General features: G+C 49.1%; 1 protein-coding gene across 1 annotated transcript in view; it reads left to right on the top strand.

Moving 5' to 3' along the window:
• Positions 1-23,026, top strand: part of TEX14 (testis expressed 14, intercellular bridge forming factor) — a 99,001-nt gene that overhangs the window by 53,447 nt on the left and 22,528 nt on the right. Inside the window, exons 14-21 of the mRNA XM_066264063.1 lie at positions 4,740-5,665; positions 8,988-9,091; positions 12,453-12,578; positions 12,787-12,863; positions 14,592-14,873; positions 16,124-16,224; positions 18,251-18,370; positions 20,184-20,259. Of these exons, the coding sequence (XP_066120160.1) occupies positions 4,740-5,665; positions 8,988-9,091; positions 12,453-12,578; positions 12,787-12,863; positions 14,592-14,873; positions 16,124-16,224; positions 18,251-18,370; positions 20,184-20,259 (1,812 nt within the window). The remainder of the gene's footprint in view (positions 1-4,739; positions 5,666-8,987; positions 9,092-12,452; positions 12,579-12,786; positions 12,864-14,591; positions 14,874-16,123; positions 16,225-18,250; positions 18,371-20,183; positions 20,260-23,026) is intronic.

The raw sequence follows: 23,026 nt of genomic DNA, 5'->3' as shown, positions 1-23,026 counted from the left end.
CCACCCGGCACGCCCACCAGGGGCGACGCTTTGCCCACCAGGGGGCGATGCTCTGCCCATCCTGGGCGTCGCCATGTTGCGACCAGAGCCACTCTAGCGCCTGGGGCAGAGGCCACAGAGCCATCCCCAGCGCCCGGGCCATCTTTGCTCCAATGGAGCCTTGGCTGCGGAAGGGGAAGAGAGAGACAGAGAGGAAAGTGCGGCGGAGGGGTGGAGAAGCAAATGGGCGCTTCTCCTGTGTGCCCTGGCCGGGAATTGAACCCGGGTCCTCCACATGCTAGGCCGACGCTCTACCACTGAGCCAACCAGCCAGGGCCGTTAAGTTAATTTTTGAGTTCCATATATACTCCTTGGTTAGATCCAGAAGTAAGTAGTAGCAACAAGTTAATTTCTCATATGATTACCTTAGGAGTTTTATCTAATTGCTTCACAAATAAAAATGATTTTTTTAAAAAAAATTTTATTTTTCTGAAGCTGGAAACAGGGAGAGACAGTCAGACAGACTCTCGCATGCGCCCGACTGGGATCCACCCAGCACGCCCACCAGGGGCAATGCTCTGCCCACGAGGGGGCGATGCTTTGCCCCTCCGGGGCATCGCTCTGCTGCGGCCAGAGCCACTCTAGCGCCTGGGGCAGAGGCCAAGGAGCCATCCCCAGCGCCCGGGCCATCTTTGCTCCAATGGAGCCTTGGCTGCGGGAGGGGAAGAGAGAGACAGAGAGGAAGGAGGGGGGGGGGTGGAGAAGCAAATGGGCGCTTCTCCTATGTGCCCTGGCCGGGAATCAAACCCAGGTCCCCCGCACGCCAGGCCGACGCTCTACCGCTGAGCCAACCGGCCAGGGCCTGACGCTCTACCACTGAGCCAACCGGACAGGGCCTAAAAATGATTTTTTAATTTAAAAACTACTGCCTGGGCCCTGGCCGGTTGGCTCAGCGGTAGAGCGTCGGCCTGGCGTGCGGGGGACCCGGGTTCGATTCCCGGCCAGGGCACACAGGAGAAGCGCCCATTTGCTTCTCCACCCCACCGCGCGCTTTCCTCTCGGTCTCTCTCTTCCCCTCCTGCAGCCAAGGCTCCATTGGAGCAAAGATGGCCCGGGCACTGGGGATGGCTCCTTGGCCTCTGCCCCAGGCGCTAGAGTGGCTCTGGTCGCGGCAGAGCAACACCCCGGAGGGGCAGAGCATCGCCCCCTGGTGGGTGTGCCGGGTGGATCCTGGTCGGGCGCATGCGGGAGTCTGTCTGACTGTCTCTCCCCGTTTCCAGCTTCAGAAAAATACAAAAACAAACAAACAAAAAAAACCTACTGCCTGTTCATTATAAAAATTTTGAGACACTACAAAGAATAAAATTACCATTTTAATTTTGCCACTTAGAAATAATATGTTAACATTTTGGTGTTTCTTTCTAACTTCCCCACAACCTTACTGCTTTTTAGTATGTTTTGAAACCTTAAACCTCAGATCTGGAAAGGGCCTTGCAATCATCCTGCTTAATGCTTGTCACAGAGCTGGAACCCAAGCCACGTGACCATTCTCTCTGACATCTTTGGACAGGGGCAGAGGCTTCCAGATGGCCCCCAAGCTCTCATTGCTTTGGCTCCTGTGCCCAGTTCTCTGCCTGCTGTACACATCAACCATGGGCAATGGGTGGTCAGTCCTGGCATTTCTTACTGACGTCTTATTGTTCCCATGATGCAGTGGTGTCTCAGGCAGCATCTGCTTTTGTCAGATGCTCACCAAGAGCATGAGTTTAACTGACGTGAATATTCAAACTCTCGTGTGTGTAAAGGAAGCTATGAATTTAGTCCTTAAGATTTAGGGGCCTGCCTGACCAGGTGGTGGCGCAGTGGATAGAGCATTGGACTGGGATGCGGAAGGACCCAGGTTCGAGACCCGAGGTCGCTAGCTTGAGCGCGGGCTCATCTGGCTTGAGCAAAAAAAAAAAAAAGCTCACCAGCTTGGACCCAAGGTCGCTGGCTCCAGCAAGGGGTTACTCGGTCTGCTGAAGGCCCGCGGTCAAGGCACATATGAGAAAGCAATCAATGAACAACTAAGAAGTCGCAACGCGCAATGAAAAACTAATGATTGATGCTTCTCATCTCTCTCCATTCCTGTCTGTCCCTGTCTATCTCTGCCTCTGTAAAAAAAAAAAAAAAAAAAAAAAAAAAAGATTTAGGGGCCTGGCCTGACCTGTGGTGGCGCAGTGGATAAAGCGTCGACCTGGAAATGCTGAGGTCGCTGGTTCGAAACCCTGGGCTTGCCTGGTCAAGGCACATATGGGAGTTGATGCTTCCAGCTCCTCCCCCCCTTCTCTCTCTCTGTCTCTCCCTCTCCTCTCTAAAATGAATAAATAAATAAAAATTAAAAAAAAAAAGATTTAGGGGTTTGTAATTTGCACGTCCTGACAGTTATGCATGTTTTTTTAAACCAAGTATTTATTTATTCTTTTTTTTTTACAGAGACAGAGAGAGTCATAGAGAAGGACAGATAGGGACAGACAGACAGGAAGGGAGAGAGATGAGAAGCATTGATTCTTTGTTGCAGCTCCTTAGTTGTTCATTGATTGCTTTCTCATATGTGCCTTGACTAGCAAGGGGGCTAGTGACCCCTTGCTCAAGCCAGCGACCTCTGGACTCAAGCCAGCGACCATGGGGTCATGTCTATGATCTCATGCTTAAGCCAGCTACCCCACGCTCAAGCTGGTGATCTCGGGGTTTTGAACTTGGGTCCTCTGCATCCCAGTCCAATGCTCTATTCATTGCGCCACTGCCTGGTCAGGCTAACCTGAATATTTAATACAATTTGTAGGAATAGAAGGAATGCAACAAAGACCGGAATTTTATCATATACATTAGACATTTATGTAAGAGGTGTTGCTTTTATTTTCAAAGACATTTCTCTTATTTCCGTGTCTTTGCTGTCTTTTTCAGAGCAACAAACAGTATTCCCCAGTCTTGTAGGTAAGCTGCTCTGTTGTGTTGGGCAGCAGTTATAACTTTATGTTTCAAGTCGTTATCATTTCTTTTTTTCTTTTTTTTCTTTTTCTTTTTTTTTCCTGAAGCTGGAAACGGGGAGAGACAGTCAGACAGACTCCCGCATGCGCCCGACCGGGATCCACCCGGCACGCCCACCAGGGGCGACGCTCTGCCCACCAGGGGGCGATGCTCTGCCCATCCGGGGCGTCACTCTGCCGTGACCAGAGCCACTCCAGCGCCTGGGGCAGAGGCCAAGGAGCCATCCCCAGCGCCCGGGCCATCTTTGCTCCAATGGAGCCTCGGCTGCGGGAGGGGAAGAGAGAGACAGAGAGGAAGGAGGGGGTGGGGATGGAGAAGCAAATGGGCGCTTCTCCTATGTGCCCTGGCCGGGAATCGAACCCGGGTCCCCCGCACGCCAGGCCGACGCTCTACCGCTGAGCCAACCAGCCAGGGCTCAAGTCGTTATCATTTCAAAAAGGTTCCTTTCATCTGACTGCACAGTTTTCACTGCCATGCTCCACAGTGTGTGTAGCTCCGCTCCAATCAAAGAGCCTGAACAAAAAGCCAGAGGCCCCAGGAGGGTTGGGTGCTGAGTTAGTAACAGTGTCACTGGTGCCAGCCTTCTATTTATTTATATTATTATAACTGCAGTAATAGAAATGAAAGCTGCTTTAATGAGAAAGGAACTCAGGAATGAGATTATTAAATATAACTAAGTACATTTTAGATATAAATGCCATGTGTTTCCTGATTAGTGACAGGTAAATAGCTAAACTATCTTGAATCCTGTTCTAAGAGAAAAAGGTCCGAGACAGTTATGAAGAAGGTGCTTCAGATCATTAGGCCCATTTTGAAAACAGCAAGGTGCTCTGGGACAATGACTCAGTCTTTCTGTCAGAGATTTCTGGTGGTCCCTTGCTGGTAATCCATTTATGCTGGCATCCTCATAGCCTACTTTGCCTTTGCTTTTTTTTTTTTTTTTTGCATTTTTCCGAAGCTGGAAACAGGAGGCAGACAGACTCCCGCATGCGCCCGACCGGGATCCACCTGGCATGCCCACCAGGGGGCGATGCTCTGCCCCTCTGGGACGTCGCTTTCTTGCATCCAGAGCCATTCTAGTGCCTGAGGCAGAGGCCACAGAGCCATCCTCAGTGCCTGGGCAAACTTTGCTCCAATGGAGCCTTGGCTGCGGGAGGGGAAGAGAGAGATAGAGAGGAAGGAGAGGGGAGGGGTGGAGAAGCAGATGGGCGCTTCTCCTGTGTGCCCTGGCTGGGAATCAAACCCGGGACTCCTGCACACCAGGCCGACGTTCTACCACTGAGCCAACCGGCCAGGGCCTGCTTTTATCACTAGATTGGGAGGTATCAGAGGGTATGTGTGTGGCTCTAGGAACTTCTTGGACTCAGAGCAGACTGGAATGACAATATAGGGAATGCACCCCACTGCCCCAGTGTGAGTCCTGAACCACAACCACAGAGCCCACGTGGAATGTCCAGTTATTCGTGTTTTGGCCACACTATACTTGAAGTATAGAACATCCCCCCAGGGTTTGGTCCCTCCCAGATTTTCCACTGCAGCCCGTGTCTCCTGGGTTAGAAATACCCTCTCCTGCTCTGTGAGTGTAGCAGGTAGTCTTCCCCACCTGGGCAGGGCTGGGAAAATCGAAAGCTTCTTTCTGTATTCTTGGGTCACTTGAATGACCAGCTGGGCTGCTTAGCTGTCGCATGTGGTCACCTTAGACATGTGTATGTTGCTGCTCTTTTCAACAGGCAGTCAATTTCGTTTACCAAGGAGTCACTGCCCTTCCAGTGCGAGAGCAATACCAGATGCCCAGGCCCCGGATCCCAGTCTGAGGGTGGCCCAGGAGACCAAGAACCCAGGCATGGCTTCTCCTGCCCGCTCTGTGGCGGAAGAGGCCGGCAGCCCCAGCCCGGGCCGGGCCAGCCTCTGCAGCTTCAAGGCCGACGAATTCTACTCAAGCTGCCTGGACGAGGAAGGCGACAATGAGCGAGAGCCCCCGGGCCCGGAGCCCTCTCTCTGGAGGGCCAGCCCAGACCTGGGGGGTGAGCTGTGGCCCCTGGAAGAGGAGCTGGAGAGGATGGAGAGAGAGGTGTGCTGCTCTTGCGACGAGGACGAGAGCTCTTCGGAAGCTTTCACAGAGCTCTCCTTTGGGGACTGGGACTGGCAAAGAGGCTCCCTTAGCCCCCCCAGCCTGCCAGAACCAGCCCGCGAGGCCCAGGGCCGGGAGGGCGACAGGTCCCCGACCGAGGAGCACATCAGCAAGTGTGTCCTGAATCTAAAGATCGCGCAGGTGCTGCTGCGGCAGAACGAGGAGCTGCTGAGAAAGACGGAGCAGACGCTGAACGAGGTGGAGACGGCGCTGGAGGCGCGGGGGCGCGGGGCGCTGTGGGCTTCCTCATGCGTGCTTCCCGAGGCCCGCGACTGGCCTGCGGCCGTGGGCCCCCAGTCTGCCGTGTACATTCCTCCCATCTTGCAGCTGCCGGGCGGCTGGTTGCCAGAGGCAGGTGGCCACCACCTGACCCTAGCCAGGTCCCCAGGAACAGCTAGAAACTCTCAAGGGGGACATCTAGGGAGAAGGTCCAGGAAAAAAAGTAGCTGTGGCGGGAAGCCTTCCAGCCCTTTCACGTCTGTCTCTGAGAAAAGCCCTGGGGGGCCATCAGAAAAGAGCCACCAGGTAGAGCTGGAGGGGGGATTCGAGCAGACCCTGTGCTGGGTTCCACATGGCCCCTCACCCACGCGCCGGGACGGACGTGCATACAGCCAGCCTGTAGCCAGGTCCTCTTAGCTGTGGCAGGTGCTCTTAGTGATGGGAAGTGAGGACTTAGGATGAAATTCCAAGGTCGTTACTCTTCACCTCCCGTTCCAAGTCCAACGCACAGCTGGTGTCCTTCTCCATGAACTCTGTGTCAGGTTGAACCATATGAAATTGCTGGGTTTTTATTATTATTATTATTATTTTTATTTTATTTTATTTTTTTTTTACAGAGACAGGGAGTGAGTCAGAGAGAGGGACAGACAGGGACAGAGAGAGATGAGAAGCATCAGTCATCAGTTTTTCATTGTGCATTGCAACACCTTAGTTGTTCATTGATTGCTTTCTCATATGTGCCTTGACTGCGGGCCTTCAGCAGACCGAGTAACCCCTTGCTAGAGCCAGCCACCTTGGGTTCAAGCTGGTGGGCTTTTGCTCAAACCAGATGAGCCCGTGCTCAAGCTGGCGACCTCGGGGTCTCGAACCTGGGTCCTCTGCATCCCAGTCCGACACTCTATCCACTGCGCCACTGCCTGGTCAGGCTGAAATTGCTGTTTTATAGGTCAAAATAATCAAGTATTGACAATTTTACATGGTTCAGCTTAGTAATTATGGTATTAGTAAGGTCTTAATTCCCATTCTAAACTGCTTATTCAATCATTTACTCATTCAACAAACCTGTATGGAGCCAGAGGCTATATATTAGACCCTGTAACATGATGATTGAGCCACAAGCTCTGCCTATGAGTAGCTCACACATCAGTGGGGGGCAGAGGTACCTGCTGGTCAAAGAAGATGCGTCAAAGGAGGTGAGACGACACCATGTTGCTGGCTTGGGAGGTTTTGCTTGAGGATTAAAGAGGTTGCAGAACTGCTTCTCTGTGAGCTGCTTAAAGACAGGTCCTCGTTCTTACTCATTCTGTGTCCTAACACCTAGGTGGTCACTGAGGGAATGAATGAATGAATGAATCTGAACAAAGTTATGCATACAGAGCTGGCTGCCTCTTAATCATAGCATCTTAGTGCTGGATCAGCCCCGCCTTGCTGCACACAGAGCACGAAGGTCAAGCCCAGTGATGTCAACTGCCCAAAGTTCAGGAGTTACTAAGATGGGAGCAGAGCAGGAGAGGACGGCTCCCTTGGAGGGAGGATTTCATTACTGAAATTAATTAGAATTGCTGACCCATGGTGATACTCTTAGTGGGTTTTGTTACTGTTTTAAAATTCTCCATGTGCAGTGCCCCCCTTATTGCCTGCACAGGATGGGCAGCTGCCACCACCCATGCCTTGCTCTTCTATCTCCAAGGCCCACAGCTGGCTAGGGACAGGTTTCCTGACTCCTAGTCCACAGGCCTTTTGCTGTACCCTGCTGAATGTCAGTGAGGCTTCTGTCCTAACTTAGATGAGAACCATCAACTTGCAGTCTTGTCTTTTATTTGTTCATTGATTGCTTCTCATATGTGCCTTGATTGCTTCTCATACGTGCCTTGACAGGGGCTGTGGGGGATCCACCTGTGTCAGTGACCCCTAGCTTAAGCCAGTGACCTTGGGCTAAAGCTGGCGACCATGGGGTCATGTTGATGATACCACGGTCAAACTGGCGACCTGGTGCTCAAGCCAGTGACCTGCACCTCAGTGTCCCAGCTTGACTATCTACTGTGCCACCACCAGTCAGGCTGGCATTTTTTTTTGTGTGTGTGTTTTTCTGAAGTTGGAAACGGGGAGGCAGTCAAACAGACTCCTGCATGCGCCTGACAGGAATCCACCTGGCATGCCCACCAGGGGGCGATACTCTGCCCATCTGGGGCATTGCTCTGTTGCGACCAGAGCCATTCTAGTGCCTGAGGCAGAGGCCATGGAGCCATCCTCAGCGCCCGGGCCAACTTTGCTCCAGTGGAGCCTGGCTGCAGGAGGGGAAGAGAGAGACAGAGAGGAAGGAGAGGGGGAGGGGTGGAGAAGCAGATGGGCGCTTCTCCTGTGTGCCCTGGCCGAGAATCTAACCCAGGACTCCTGCATGCCAGGCCGACGCTCTACCCCTGAGCCAACCAGCCAGGGACTGGCATTTGTTTTTATAGAAAGAGAAAGCATAAAGAATTTACTTAGACTCTAATATTGTTTCTTTTGAAAATTGGAGTTTGCTAGAAAACTATAAAAATAACTTTTCTTGTATATTATGTTTTGGTTATCTATTGCTGTGCAACCAAGAAAACCCCAAGTTTAGTGGCTTTAAACAATAATGGTTTATTATTTCTCACTGTTCTGTGGGTCAGACATATACCAGGGTTCCTGGGGTGATTCTTCTGCCCCGTGGCATGGGCTGGCCTTTCTTCCTCTGCTGCATTCAGCAAGAGGTTGGTGTGGGGGGGAAGGCTCCCTTTCCCTGTGCGGTGCCCCAGGTTCCTCCAGGGGGCCTCTCTTTGCACTTGATCTTTTCTCATTCACTAACTAGTCTCACCCAGGCTTCTCTACAGCAGGGCAGCTGGCTTCCCAAGTGAAAGCTGAAGATGCCAGGTTTCTTAACAACTCGTCCCAGCCCTTGGACAGTGTCACTCTGTTGGCCAAAGTCAGGAGTCCAGTGGAGATTCAGGGGAGGGAAATAGATTACAGCTCTCAGTGGCAGTGTGGACAGAAGGGAAAGAGTTGGTGGCAGCCCTCTGGAAACCATCTACTAGTATATGTGACTGTGTATAAAACAATGATACCACATTTAATTTTTCTTTAAAACGTCTGCTCTGGTTCTTTTAGCATAATCAAGGAATAAGGCATTGTCACCTAAGTGAGTTTTTCAGACAATTGAAATTCATTCCTTTTTCTTTCTCAGTTCTTTTAAATCCTACTGAATGAAAGCATTAAAACTTCCCATTATTCGAAATACTTTTTCTGAATATATTCTAAATATATTATTGGTGACTGTGCCATTTTTCTGAACCTCTGTTACTCGGGCCCAGGACCCCACCACAAAGCCTGCCCCTTACTATAGCACAGGGGAAAGGTTTCCGATCTTTAGTGTCTGTTTTGTCTGCTCACTTTCCACTTGTGCCCTGTCTGGACTGAGATTCTAGGGGCCGACAGAATGTCCCCAGGTAAGAAGTGACTTACTCCATTTGGAACATGTGAAAGGAAGTTGTCTCAGTAGGTCTGGTTGTCTCCACACATAGAGCAAGAATGGCTTTAAAAACAGAGTAGAGAGTGAAGAGAAGAATTCCTTCATCAAAGCACTGAGACATGTTTACTGCTTTTCAAGCTGCCAGCTCTTTGTGGCCCTGGGGAACGGAGCACAGGTGAACGTCAGCCCACTCCAGGGGCCAAGGACAGTTTGGAAAGAAGTAGGAGCCGAAATACCAGCAGGTGGGTCAGCGTTTTATTGTTTTTTGTGTCATGTCCTTAGACTTCCTTGTGACCCTGAGGCCACTGAATGATCTTCTATGTCTCATAACAGAGAGTCTGTGAGTGACAAGAATAGTAACACCAACAGATCTTGGCAGGTTCTCTGTTAAGTGAACAAAAAGAGCAGTGTAGACCTGACCTGTGGTGGCGCAGTGGATAAAGCGTTAACCTGGAAATGCTGAGGTCGCCGGTTCGAAACCCTGGGCTTGCCTGGTCAAGGCACATATGGGAGTTGATGCTTCCTGCTCCTCCCCCCCTTCTCTCTCTCTGTCTCTCTCTCTCTTTTCTAAAAAATGAATAAATTAAAAAAAAAAGAGAGCAGTGTAATGGGAACTTTTAGGCGACATCAGAGCTAAAGCACCTGACGGGTGAACCAGACAGAACTCTTCAGCTGTCAAAAGCAAAGCATCTTGTCTAGCCAAAGCTGCCTGGGTGGTTTTTCTTACACAAAGAAATGCCAAGTATTCCATTTGCAAGTGCTCCAGAAACCAAACTGGTTCAAAATAGGTGTCTCTGACTGGAGGGCATAGAAGGGGGTGTCCCTGGTACTGTGCAGCCTCTGACTTCCAGCCGATCAGGAAGAGAGGGAGCTTCAGCAGTCACTAGAAAGAGAGCCTATGTATATGCTGGATTTTTTTTTTAACTGCCATATATTTTTTTAAATTATTTTATTTTATTTTTTTACAGAGACAGAGAGAGAGTCAGTGAAAGGGATAGATAGGGACAGACAGACAGGAACGGAGAGAGATGAGAAGCATCAATCATCAGTTTTTCGTTGGGACACCTTTTGTTGTGACACCTTAGTTGTTCATCGATCGCCCTCTCATATGTGCCTCGACTGTGGGCCTTCAGCAGACCAAGTAACCCCTTGCTCAAGCCAGCGACCTTGGGTCCAAGCTGGTGAGCTTTTGCTCAAACCAGATGAGCCTGCACTCAAGCTGGCGACCTCGGGGTTTTGAACCTGGGTCCTCCGCATCCCAGTCCGACGCTCTATCCACTGCGCCTCCACCTGGTCAGGCTGAACACTGGGTTTTTAAGAACTTGGGTAAAACTAATTTTATCTTGCATAGGGGGAATGACTAAAGGAGCAATAAATGTTTTTCGAGATAGACTAAAATGTCAATTTTAGTTTTCCTCTTTTGTGGTTAAATGGTAACATTTATCCACAACTTTGAAATCAATTCTGGAAAATAAAATTTTGGTTCCTTCCCTAAGTGGTGACTGAGACTAATAACAAGAGTCTGCTGCTCCTTTTGTGCTGGTAAACGTGTACATTAAGCGAGAATCGAGGAAAAGGCCCAGACACTAGAGCATAGTGTATTTTACCTTTACAAAGGGAGTGACGGAAGAACTACCTACCCAACATCAGAAGGGTCAGCACTCATTGCTGACAGAGCAGCTGGGCTGCCGGGATTGCCATTAGACGACAGAGCGAGAGCAGGGGCTGTGGCCTTCCCTGCCCAGCTCCGCCCTCTTCCTCCAGAAGAACAGACAACAGCCTGACCAGGCACAGTGGATAGAGCGCAGGACTGGGACATGGAAGACCCAGGTTCGAAACCCCGAGGTCGCCAGCCTAAGCGTGGCTCATCTGGTTTGAGCAAGGCTCACCAGCTTGGACCCAAGGTCACTGGCTCGAGCAAGGGGTTACTCAGACTGCTGTAGCCCCCTGGTCAAGGCACATATGAGAAAACAATCAATGAACAACAATGAAGAGTTGATGCTTCTCGTCTTCCTTCTGGTCTGTCTGTCCCTATCTGTCCCTCTCTCTGACTCTCTGTCTTTGTCACACACAAAAAAACCCGACAACAGACCAAAGTAAAGTTTAACATTTTGCTACCATCCACCTAGCCTTTTATGGATATATCTTGATTCCATCCTGATTACATTATTTTACTTATAATGTATTATTATATCCCTATTTTTCACTTTACATTAGAACATGAGCATTATCCCACATTGTTAGGAACACTGTTGTAATGTAAACTGATTTTGAAATTGTTGGATTTCACCCATCGTTGAATTAATTTTATTTATTTATTTTATTATTATTTATTTTTTACAGAGACAGAGAGAGAGTCAGAGAGAGGGATAGACAGGGACAGACAGACAGGAACGGAGAGAGATGAGAAGCATCAATCATTAGTTTTTCATTGTGCGTTGCAACACCTTAGTTGTTCATTGATTGCTTTCTCATATGTGCCTTGACCGTGGGCCTTCAGCAGACCTAGTAGCCCCTTGCTGGAGCCAGTGGGCTTTTGCTCAAACCAGATGAGCCCACGCTCAAGCTGGTGACCTCAGGGTCTCGAACCTGGGTCCTCTGCATCCCAGTTCGACACTCTATCCACTGCGCCACCGCCTGGTCAGGCTATTTTTTTTTTGGTGAGAGAGGGAGAGACAAGAAGGGAGAGAGATGAGAAGCATCAACTCGTAGTTGTGGCACCTTAGTTGTTTGTCAATTGCTTATCATACATGCCTTTATGGGGGGGGGGCTCCAGCTTAGCCAGTGACCCCTTGCTCAAGCCAGAGACCTTGGACTTCAAGCCAGTGACCTTTGGGCTAAAACCAGTGACCATGGGGTCATGTCTATGACCCCACGCTCAAGCTGGTGACCTCGGTGTTTCAGGTCAGTGCTCTATCTACTGTGCCACCACCGGTCAGGCTTAAAGATTCTTGATAGCTGTTGTTGCCAAATTGGTCTTGAAAGAAGGTGATCAGATTGACCTTTCCAATGCAGTAGTCTCTGCCCTCTGGTCCCATGGGAGAGCAGGGCATCTGGATAACAGGGAATTCATATACATGCCACAGATCACACATTTTTAACAGTTTAGTAGCTGGTAAAATATATATAATCATGGGATATTTAGAAGAGTAGAGACTCCCTTGTTTTGCCAACAAGGAAACCTTGGCCCAGAGATATTGAAGTTTGCCAGTCAGCCAACCTGTGGCTGGTCAGGGTCTAGAACTCAATGAAACTAGGCTGAAAATCTCTGGATGTCTTTAAGATCCCTGATGCCTTAAGTCCATCTTTATGAATGTCAGTTATCATGCTACCTCTGATACGCACGTTGGCCTCTTACAGAGAACTCGGATCAAAGGGCAGGAGCCACGACGGAAACATCACTTGTGTTCTGTGGCGTTGAGGGGGAAGAAGGGGCTCTGTGATAGCCTCAGGACCAGCGTCCTGGCCGGTGAAACTGCATTGCAGTTAGGGGTTTCTTCTACTTAGGAAAATTTTGCAAGAGCATTTTTATCTTGAAATCTGAACTTGTAAACAAACTAAAAAACACTAGAGACCTTCTAATCCAGTTCTTTAATTTCTTAGCCAGGGAAAGCCTGCAGATTCCAGTGCCCACGCCAAAGTGACACAGCTGAATAGTGCCCTGCTCGCCATGTCCAGCCACCTGAGAGGACCTCCAGCGATATCTATCCCTGTCCAGGACTCTGCCAGGTAAGGAGTCTTTCTAGCTTCAAGTTGGCAAGTTGGGTAGTCTGGCGCCCTCTCGTGGCAGGTAGGAGTTAGTGCAAACCCAGGAATGGCTCCAAGAGTGGAGCACAGTCCTTTGGGTGAACTGGTGGGCTCCGGGTTGTGTCAAGACTTGAGCAAACTGATGTGTCTGTATCTACCCTGCTTTTCCTCCAAAACACGTACAATTTAGGATTAATATGGACTCTGTGTCTTCTGCCAAATTAAGAAATAATGAAGATGTTGGAAAAGTACACTTAGAATGGAAAAGTAAGTATAAAGTCTTGGGTTCTGTTGGCCAAAATGAAATTTAAAGTCTATTTCTAGCCTTTTTTTTTTTTTTTTTTACAGAGACAGAGAGAGAGTCGGAGATCATTAGTTTTTGTTGCATATAGTGACACCTTAGTTGTTCATTGATTGCTTTCTCATATGTGCCTTGACTGCGGGCCTTCAGCAGACTGAGTAACCCCTTGCTCGAGTCAGCAACCTTGGGTCCAAGCTGGTGAGCTTTGCTCAAACCAGATGAGCCCGCGCTCAAGCTGGAGACCTCGGGGTCTCGAACCTGGGTCCTCTGCATCCCAGTCCAACGCTCTATCCACTGCGCCACCACCTGGTCAGGCCTCCAGCCTGGTTTTTATCTCTAATACACAACCTGTCTTGCACTGTCGACTTTCTGTTAGATCACTCCATTTGAAAGTAAGGCCTTTCTGATTACTGACTAGAAGAGAAATACTTTTTCCAGTTCTAGACCATAAAAGAACATTTCTAGTATATATTACTGTATGTTACAGAACAAATGTACTGAACGATGTAGATATTTAATATATAACATTATCAAAGTAGAAAACATGCAGTGTCACTCGCACATTCCCTGTGGGCATTATTCTCTTGTATCAGTAAGTAAACTTAAAACAGTACACTGTCCATTTAAAAAAAAATACTAATGGTAGGTGACATTAACAAATTGGATCAGCCTGACCTGTGGTGGCGCAGTGGATAAAGCGTCGACCTGGAAATGCTGAGGTCGCCAGTTTGAAACCCTGGGCTTGCCTGGTCAAGGCACATATGGGAGTTGATGCTTCCTGCTCCTACCCCCCCTCCTTCTCTCTCTCTCTCTCTCTCTCTCTCTCTCTCTCTGTCTCTCTCCTCTCTAAAATGAATAAATAAAAAAATCTTTAAAAAATAAAAACAAAACAAAGAAAAGTTGGATCAAAGGACAAACATGTATGCACACTCTCAACATACGAACTCACCGTGACCTGGAAAGGCTAACAGACTCAGAGAGAACCCTGTAGGACCTCCACAGACTGGGGGCCTCAGAGGTCATCTTCCCGTGAGACCCTCACAGCAAGCAGGTCCATCTGCAGGTGTCTTGCTGCCAGAATTCAGCAACAGGGGCCGTAACTAACAAACTCTTTGCCCTTTCCTCACATCAGTTCTCCCCTCTCCTCCCGTTCAGTGTAACAGTGTGAGCTAAGGGTGATGCAATTATTGTGACAATATGAGCTATGAGAGTATATAGCTCTTTAAGAACCAAGAGCTTTTGTTTCCAGTGTTCACAGCACTGTTTTTATTTTTTATTTTTTTAAATTTTTTTGTATTTTTCCAAAGTTGGAAACGGGAAGGCAGTCAGACAGACTCCTGCATGCGCCTGACTGGGATCCACCCGGCACACCCACCAGGGGGCGATGCTCTGCCTATCTTCGGGCATCGCTCTGCTGCAATCAGAGCCGTTCTAGTGCCTGAGGCAGAGGCCACAGAGCCATCCCCAGCACCCGGGCAAACTTTGCTCCAGTGGAGCCCTGGCTGCGGAAGGGGAAGAGAGAGACAGAGAGGAAGGAGAGGGGGAGGGGTGGAGAAGCAGATGGGCGCCTCTCCTGTGTGCCCTGGCCGGGAATCGAACCTGGGACTCCTGCACGCCAAGCTGACGCTCTGCCACCGAGCCAACCGGCCAGGGCCACAGCACTGTTTTTAAATATGACTTTCTCTTGTGTCCAGTGGAGGTGAAAGAAATGGCAAAGAAAGCAGCGACCGGGGAGCTGGCCGTGCCTCAGTGGCACCCTCCGAGTAGTTTGATTTCAGAGAACGAGGCTGAAAACCAGCCGGATCTCTTCCCGCGGCCTCCCAGCAGGGACCCTGCGAACGTGACTTGGTGGCGTGTTGTAGACTATCCCAGGAAAAGTGATGAGCCAGGAGGGCGTGGCAGGTGTGACAGAACGGCCAGCAGTGACCACAACAGTGACCAGCATGGCAGACAGCCTGGGCCTGGAAGCTTTACCAGTAAGTTCAGCTGGAAGAATTGGGATCGGTGAACTCTATCAAGGTATCAGCTCTCAAAAATAAGTAAGCCTCCTGGCATTCCTTCCCAACTGTCTGGGAACCCTGAATTTCGGGGGAAAACAAACCCTTTTGATTCCACGTCCTTCCCACAGGTAAAGAGATTCAGACACTCATGAGTTTTTCTCTTGGGGAGCAGACCCATTTTCTCAAATGAAGTGAAATAATCTTCATACCCTGACCTCGGTTCTGGCTGTGACCTAGCAGGGAATTAACCGTTCCTGCCCAGGGGCAGTGTGGGCAGCCAACCCTGCAGCTCATTTCTTTGCATTGTATGTATGTATGTATGTATGTATGTGTATGTATGTATTTAGAAAGTGAAAGACAGGAAGGGAGAGAGATGAGAAACATCAACTCATCGCAGCACTTTAGTTCATTGATTTCATTGATTGCTTCTCATATGTGCCTTTGGGGGGGGCTAAGCCAGTGACCCCTTGCTCAAGCCAGTGACCTTAAGTTTCAAGCCAGCAACTGTTGGGCTCAAGCCAGAGACCATGGGGTCATGTTTATGATCCTGTGTTCAAGCCAGCGACCCCACACTTGAACCTGCAACTTCAGGGTTTCAAACCTGGGTCCTCAGCATCCCAGGCCGGTGCTCTATCCATGGCGCCACCTCCTGGTCAGGCTCTGCATTGCATTTTATGCTGAAAAAATTCCACTCGCTCCCAGCTAGTCAAAGGCAGAGGAACCTTTGGCTGTCATCACTTTATAGATTTGTGAGTTAAAACTAAAGGCTCTGTGTTTCTACCTGGTAGATTGCTTGCAATCAAGGCGTGGTATGTTATTTCACAGTTGTTTGCAAGTCAGAGGAAGGTACATCTGAAATGATCATTTGTTTTAGGTAGAACATCTATTGGCTTTTTTTCAGTATTTCAAATCTATTCCTTGTCAAGCTTCACTTTTGTTTTGTTTTGGTTGTTAGTTTATTTTGTTGATTACATTCCACAAATCAGTGGAATTCAAGCTTCACTCTTGCGTGGGTGAACAAAGGGTGATGGTGCAGGGCTGCATGTGGGGGCAGGATGCACTGATAGTCTCCGCTCTCTACACTGAACCTGGCCTGGCCGTATGGGACATGGTGCCCTTAGCAGAATATGCAAATGTCTCTTCTGTCCCGCTGCCCGTTGTCCTTCCAGGCCTTCTGAAGAGCACTGAATGACTGACTGTGGCCCTGGTTGTGTTATAATCATTAGGTATCAGACACCTGTGCCCCAGAAGAAACGAGCAGCCTGAGCTTAGTGAAGTTTTTCCAGCAAGTTTGGAAGCATCTGCGGCCATTGAGAGACCTTGCAGTGTAAGTTCTATGTTCTGGGGAGCCGAGTTGAACCCAAGGACCTACTAACGCAGAACTGAGTTGTTGTTAGGTATTATAACATTGAAATGATATCTGTGGTATTTCTTTTGTTGGAGTATGTGCCCTCATGTCTCTGACATGAATGAAGAAATATAGCTCACTGTGTATTACTTTTTTTTTTGTATTTTTCGAAGTGAGAAGTGGGGAGACAGAGTCCTGCATGTGCCCGACCGGGATCCACCCGGCATGCCCACCAGGGGGCGATGCTCTGCCCATCTGGCGCGTCGCTCATTGCAGCCAGAGCCATCCTAGCACCTGAGGCGTAGGCCACAGAGCCATCCTCAGCGCCCCGGCCATCTTTGCTCCAATGGAGCTTTGGCTGCGGAAGGGGAAGAGAGACAGAGAGGAAGGAGAGGGGGAAGGGTGGAGAAGCAGATGGGTGCTTCTCCTGTGTGCCCTGGCTGGGAATCGAACCCGGGACTTCCACACGCCAGGCTGACGCTCTACCGCTGAGCCAACCGACCAGGGCCGCATATTACTTTTTTTTTTTTTTTTGCGTATTACTTTTTGAGTCAGTCCAGCTCAGCGTTGTGTATTGTAGAGCTTGAGGGGAGCACATGCAGGTGTCAGATTCAGCTCTGGCTCTTGTGCTTCCCATCTAGCCAGGTGGGCAGGACCAGCCCTGGAACCATGGCACGAGGTTAGCTACTCAAGCCCCCAGCAGGTGACCGAGGCCAGCCTGGAGAAGGAGCAGAGCTGGGACCGTGAGGGGAGGCCCTGTACTGGATGTCCTCTAAGACCCACAGTCGGTTCTCAGCTCAGCGAAGGAGTGTGTTCAAGCCTGACAACTGTGTCTCAGCAGGGGCAGCGGGGTTCGGTCATTTTCTAACATTTGTGTTGAGGGGAGAGCTTCGCTTTGGGGGTTAATGCACCTTCGCTTTGGGGGTTAATGCACCTTTGCTTTGGGGGTTAATGCACCCTTGAAGCCTGTGATTGGGTCACTGTCCAGACAGATGCAGGAACCACAATGTTCTGTCATCACTGACATGGGGCCACAATCACTGAAAGGATAGGAACAGTAATGGAGAGTGGGGCAGTGTAAAAATACAATTGTGATAACATTTTAGGTCTTTAGAGAACATACTATTGTATTTTGTCATTGCACATAAACTGCTGTCAGGTAATTTATTCTCCTGTCGCGGGATGGCTGGAAGGACGTGTCATCGTAGTCAGCTGGCGTGGCTGGAGAAGCAGGCCATGGGGAGCAGGCACAGGACAGCAGGCGGGCTCGGGGAAGACGCTTCAGTTGGATATGAGGAGTGCAGGCGGGCAGCTGCGGAGTGCCCAGCTGCGGAGGAAGTGGGGGGCGGGGTTGGAGTCCAGGGAGTAATAATGCACAGAACCCCTGCAGAGGGGGGCTGAGGTGGGGGAAGGATACACCAGTGTCCGCCATGTGGAGACCGGGGCCTGGCCACAGAGCAGTCAGCAGCCAGGGGAGGGCTGGGGCCGAGGTGCTGAAGAAATAACTGTTAGGTTCAAGTTTTTAATTTTTATTTTTACTGTTGAGAATCCATTGCTATTTTTAAAATCACAATTCTTCACTTGCCTTTAAACTGTAACAGCACCCGAGGGACTCCAGCTCTGAGCAACCTCAGCCTTCTCCTCTCGAGGATGAGGCCAGCACATGGTCTGTGGCCGCAGGCCTGAGGATCAGGGTGTGTGGATTCATTTCCCAGCTCGAATGGTCTGGGCCCTTTTCTTCCTGGGGTTCTGGAGCGGAAAGGTTGCCCACCCCCTGCGCTCCACTGTGCAGGGGCAGACGCTGAGACTCGGGCACGTTCTGGTCCCAGCTCGCTGTGGGGAGAGGGCAGAGGCCGGTGTGCAGGCAGGCGGCGGGCAGCTCGGGGTTCGCCCTGGCTGCTGACTAGTTTTAGATACCCTGTTACTGACACTGCATCCAACTGGAGAGGAATTCTTTCTTTACAATGGACACCAACTCAAAAGTGATTTTCTGCATTACTAATAGGATCAGTCGGGGCAATCAGCTTGTTCACCAGAGTCTTCTGAGGACATAACAGATGAATTTTTCACTCCAGAGAATGAATATTTTTACTCCTCGACTGCTCAAGAAAATTCAGCTCTAGAGGTAAAAATGTACAGTTCTGGGTAAAGTACATGTTCAGCTTTCTCTACTGCCTTATTCTTTCTCAATTATTTTCACTGAGGAAAAATAGCTTACACATTGGAAGTATATAATGTCGACGTATCAGTGTTTTCATGTGCTTTGGAAATACATCTGCAAAATAAGACTTTTGCAAATAGAGCTCAAATGAAGTTTCTGCCAAATTTGTGGTTCCTGCATTTATTTGTACAGCACTTTGTACTTTTTTCCAAAGCACTTTCTTTCATGTTAGCTAATTTACATATTCTTTCTGGGGGCAGAGAAGAAGGTCTGCTGTTATTCTCCTGTGAAAAGAGGAACTGGTGACCACAGATGTGGGCAGTGAGCGCTGGCCTGCCAGGCGTTAGTGCTGGGGTGCAGGTTAGAGCAGGGGTCGGCGAAGAGGAAGCTGTCCCGTACGCCAGGGTTTGTCACAAATCTGCTTCGCTTTTACGAGAACCAATTTGTACAGCATATTTTCATTTATAAAATGAAGCTCATCAGATTCTCTTATTTACTTACATCATTTCTACCTCATCTCCCCACTAATTGCCACCTCTTTTTGTTTTTTTTTTTATCAGGATAGAAAGTGGGGTAGAGGAAAGGGAGGAGATAGTACATGTCAGTCACAGTGTTTGACTGACAAGAAGGATTCAGTGATGCATCAGAAAGCATCGCTTCCCCTTGTCGGTACTTCCGAGAACTCAATCAGACCAGTTTTCCATTATTAACCCTTTAAACATTCTTGATTTTACTGTGAGCAGACTGGGAAATTATTAAAATCTCGAACCAAAAGATAAGTGTGTGTATATATATATACACACACACATACACACTTATATGCATATGTATACACACACGCACATATATGCATATGCACATACACACATACATATGTATACACACATATATGCATATGTATACATACGCATATATATGTATGTGTGTACGCACATGTATATGTATATACGTGTAACATATACATGTATTTAAAAAGTATAACAGAAAAAAGTGCACAGATCTGAAGTGTTCAGCTCATGAACTTTCCCAAACTGAATACATTCATGTAACTGGCACCAAGATCGAGAACCAGCACATGTGTTGGTCCCAAAAAAGACCCACTTTGTGCCTCCGCCCTGTCACTGCCTCCCCTTAAGGATGCAGTGTTCTGGCTTCCTACCCCAAGGAGTAGCTTTGCAGTCTGGGCATTTTCCTAGCTCTTTGGCTCCCCTGATACAGCTCCCAGGAACCAAAACATCTTTGTTGGAAGGTTGGGGTGAGAAGGGTCTAACAATGAAGGGAAGGTCACCTCGCTCCTCACAGTGAGAGGTGGCGGGATGCCTCATGGTCAAGGAGGCGCACACAGCACAAATGAGTTCTTAGTGTCTGCAAAGCAGATCTGTTGTTTTTCTATAGAAGATGCAGGGATATTATAAAGATTTTCAAGGCTTAAGAACATCAGGAAATTCTCTCTTGACCATTTTTTTTGGTTTGTTTGTTTTGTTTTGTTTTTGCAGCAAGTAAAGGAAGAATTTATGGGCTACAGGAAGAAAGTTAGAGAAAAGGAGACAGGTTCAGGAGGTCAGCCTGGGATGAGCTGTCGCTGCTACTGCTCCCCTGGTTGTGTCATGGGGGCCCTTAGAGCTGAGGAGAAAGCGAGGGGCAAGGAACACGTGCCTGAGGGAAGAAGAGGAGAAGAAGGGGGAAGGGAAAGGCACCGGTATACCCAGAAGGGAGCGCGCCATCTCTCACGACCTTTCGATTTATCTGCCTCCTTTGAACCTCCTTTCTTTTGCAGACCTCAAGTCCCGTAGAGGAGGACTGCGAAGGAATGCTAGATGCATACTCCCAACACCAAGGACATCAAAGCTCTGGTAATAAGCCAGTAGGGCAGAGTCCTTTGAGCCCACTTGCCTTCACGCTGTGTTGGAACACAGATGTGTAGAGCTGGAACGGTCCTCAGAGGAAATCTCCGGGCCTTTCATTGTACAAAGGAGAAAGCCGGGGCTCATGAGTGCCCTCATTAGAACGACCTCCTGCCTGTCCCTCACCAGCCGCAAGACATCTACACATCACGTTATTTATAGCTAGTTCCCCTTGAGTTCTTTTTAAAAAGATTTTTATTTATTGATTTTAGAGAGAGGAAGGGAAAGAGAGAGAGAGAGACAGGAACATCGATCTGTTCCTGTATGTGCCCTGACCAGGGATTGAACCAGCAACCTTTGTATATTGGGACGATGCTCCAACCAACCGAGCTATCCGGTTGAGTCTTCATGACATGTGTTGTAATTGTTGCTTCTTTTCCTCTAGTCTTTCACTAGATTTCAGGCTCCTCCGTGGCACATATTAGGTATGCATTTATCTTTGCTGGGCTGACCTGAGGGATTTTCCCAGGCCACACGGCTAGTTATTGATACAACAAGAACTGGAACTAGGTGTCCATGTCCTTCTCCACCCCAAAAGGCAGAGTTTCACCATCATTTTCCTTTGCTTGCTAAGCATCTTAGCGAAGAGTTAGTAACAACCACTAGGCAGAATCAGCGTAATGCCTTTCCCTTGGGAGGCCTTAGGTTCTATGTAGCTTAGCAACTGCTTTCTGTTTGTTACCTGGGAAGTTGACCTTGGATCAGCGGATAGGGTGTGGCACAAGCCAAGATTTAAATGTACCACTGGTTCTGATACAGACATTTAAAAAACTGTATACTTTGCTCTTTTAAGGTATGTAGCTATCTATTTTAAAACCAGAGTTATCCACCTACAAAGTCATGTAGCTGTCCATTTATGTCTCAACACTTTTTTTAAAATTATTTTTTATTTTTAAAAGAGAGAGACAGGAAGGGAGAGGGATGAGAAGTATCAACTTGCAGTTGCGGCACTTTAGTTGTTCATTGATTGCTTCCCACGTGTGCCTTGATGGGGGGGGGGCTAAAGCTGAGCCATTGATCCCTTGCTCAAGCTGATGAGCCCACTCTCAAGGTCCAGGACCTTGTGGCTTTGGACCTGGACCTCAGTGTCCCAGGTCGGAGCTCTGTCCACGGTGCCAGGCCACCGCCGGTCAGGTGTGCCTCAAGACTCAGCCCAGCCAGGCAGGGCGGGTGCGGGCTCCGCACTCCCTTCCTCCTGCTGCACACTCCGGCTTCCCCTCCAGCCTGGCTCAGGCCCCGGTCACAGTTGGGAGCGTTTCAAGAAGCTGTGTGCTCTTAGATGAACAGTTAAATTCTCAGGATAACATGTACTAAAAGTCCCCAGGCCTAGGTCTTGGGCCACCCACTTTTTCCTGCGGAGGTTCTGCCCGTGATCGTTTCTGAGTGGGCCTGGCCTGCACGTGGCCACTGTGCTGGTGTTTGGAAGAGGGTCGGGTGGAGTAGAGAAGTTGTGAGGCAGGCAGGTCAGGAAGCCTGGGCCAGTTTGGTCCAGACATCTGCGGGGCATGAAGAAGGCTGGTTCCTCCTGTGTCATTCTTTCAGTCTCTCCCCCCCTGTCCCACTAGGGCTCTGACATATAGCCCTTGCACTGCAGGTGATGAAACAGGGGTAACAACTGGGCACGTGCTGGCTTCCAAGCCCAGTTCTGCCACTGCTTTTCTTTCTACGTGACCTTGGGCAAGTCACTTCACCCCAAGACCTTACTCTCCCATTGTGTCAAGTAAAGGAGATGGTTAGCCTCTAAAATCTCTAAATGCCCCTCCTGCTCTAAATTGTGCTTATTAGGAACTTGTGGGTGCTTTCTAGATATTTGAAAGAGGGTCACAGGAAGAACAGCTCCAGCCTTCACTGGTGGGGTTTCAGAGCTCCTTGGTATCTGCTAAATGCGGCGTTGTTCTTGTGCGCCTGCCTGCCTATCCATTGCCCAGCAGGCTACCTGGCCATAAGGAATGGCAGGGCAGCATGAGCATTTGCCAGTAGGGCAGGCTGTTTCGTCCGCTTCTCTGTAAATCACAGCAGCACGGGGGAGGGGAGAGAACACGGATGCCAGCCCTGTCTGTCCGGAGGTCTGCACAGCATCTTACTGAGGACTGGGGAGGAGTAATGTCAATCGCTTGCTGCCAAGGGGAACAGAAGACAGTTGAGTTAGCTCCTTAGTACTCAACACCCCACTTCCACTTCTTAAGTGGTATTTGATGGCCAAGGGATGCAGTTAGCAATGGGAAAACTCAGCTAATGGTCTTTTCTATTTGGAATCTACTGAACAACCAGTTCTTGGTTTCAACGCCCCCTGGTGTCTGTTGACAGGAAGCAGGTCAATTTGCCTTCCTGAAAAGACAAAACAACATTTGTCCCCAGAAATAACTGTGTGGTTGTAACTGTGGAAGGCCAGTAAATGGCTTGATTGTATTCTGAGTGTCAGAGTTCTCCCGCCTGAGCAAGGAAAATAAACGTTCAGAGCAGAAAGCTCTCCTCCAGCACTCAATCCAAACCCATTAGGAGGCACTTCTGTTTGTCCAGAGTGTTTCTTTTTATTTATTCATTTTTTTTTTTTTAGAGAGGAGAGGGAGAGACAGAGAGAGACAGAGGAGAGACAGAGAGAGAGGAGAGGGGGAGGAGCTGGAAGCATCAATTCCCATATGTGCCTTGACCAGGCAAGCCCAGGGTTTCGAACCGGCGACCTCAGCATTTCCAGGTCGACGCTTTATCCACTGTG

The sequence above is a fragment of the Saccopteryx bilineata genome, chromosome 2, assembly GCF_036850765.1.
Source record: "Saccopteryx bilineata isolate mSacBil1 chromosome 2, mSacBil1_pri_phased_curated, whole genome shotgun sequence".
Classification (NCBI taxonomy): domain Eukaryota; kingdom Metazoa; phylum Chordata; class Mammalia; order Chiroptera; family Emballonuridae; genus Saccopteryx; species Saccopteryx bilineata.
Note: the sequence above shows the minus strand (reverse complement) of the source record. Positions and strands in the feature narration are given on the sequence as shown.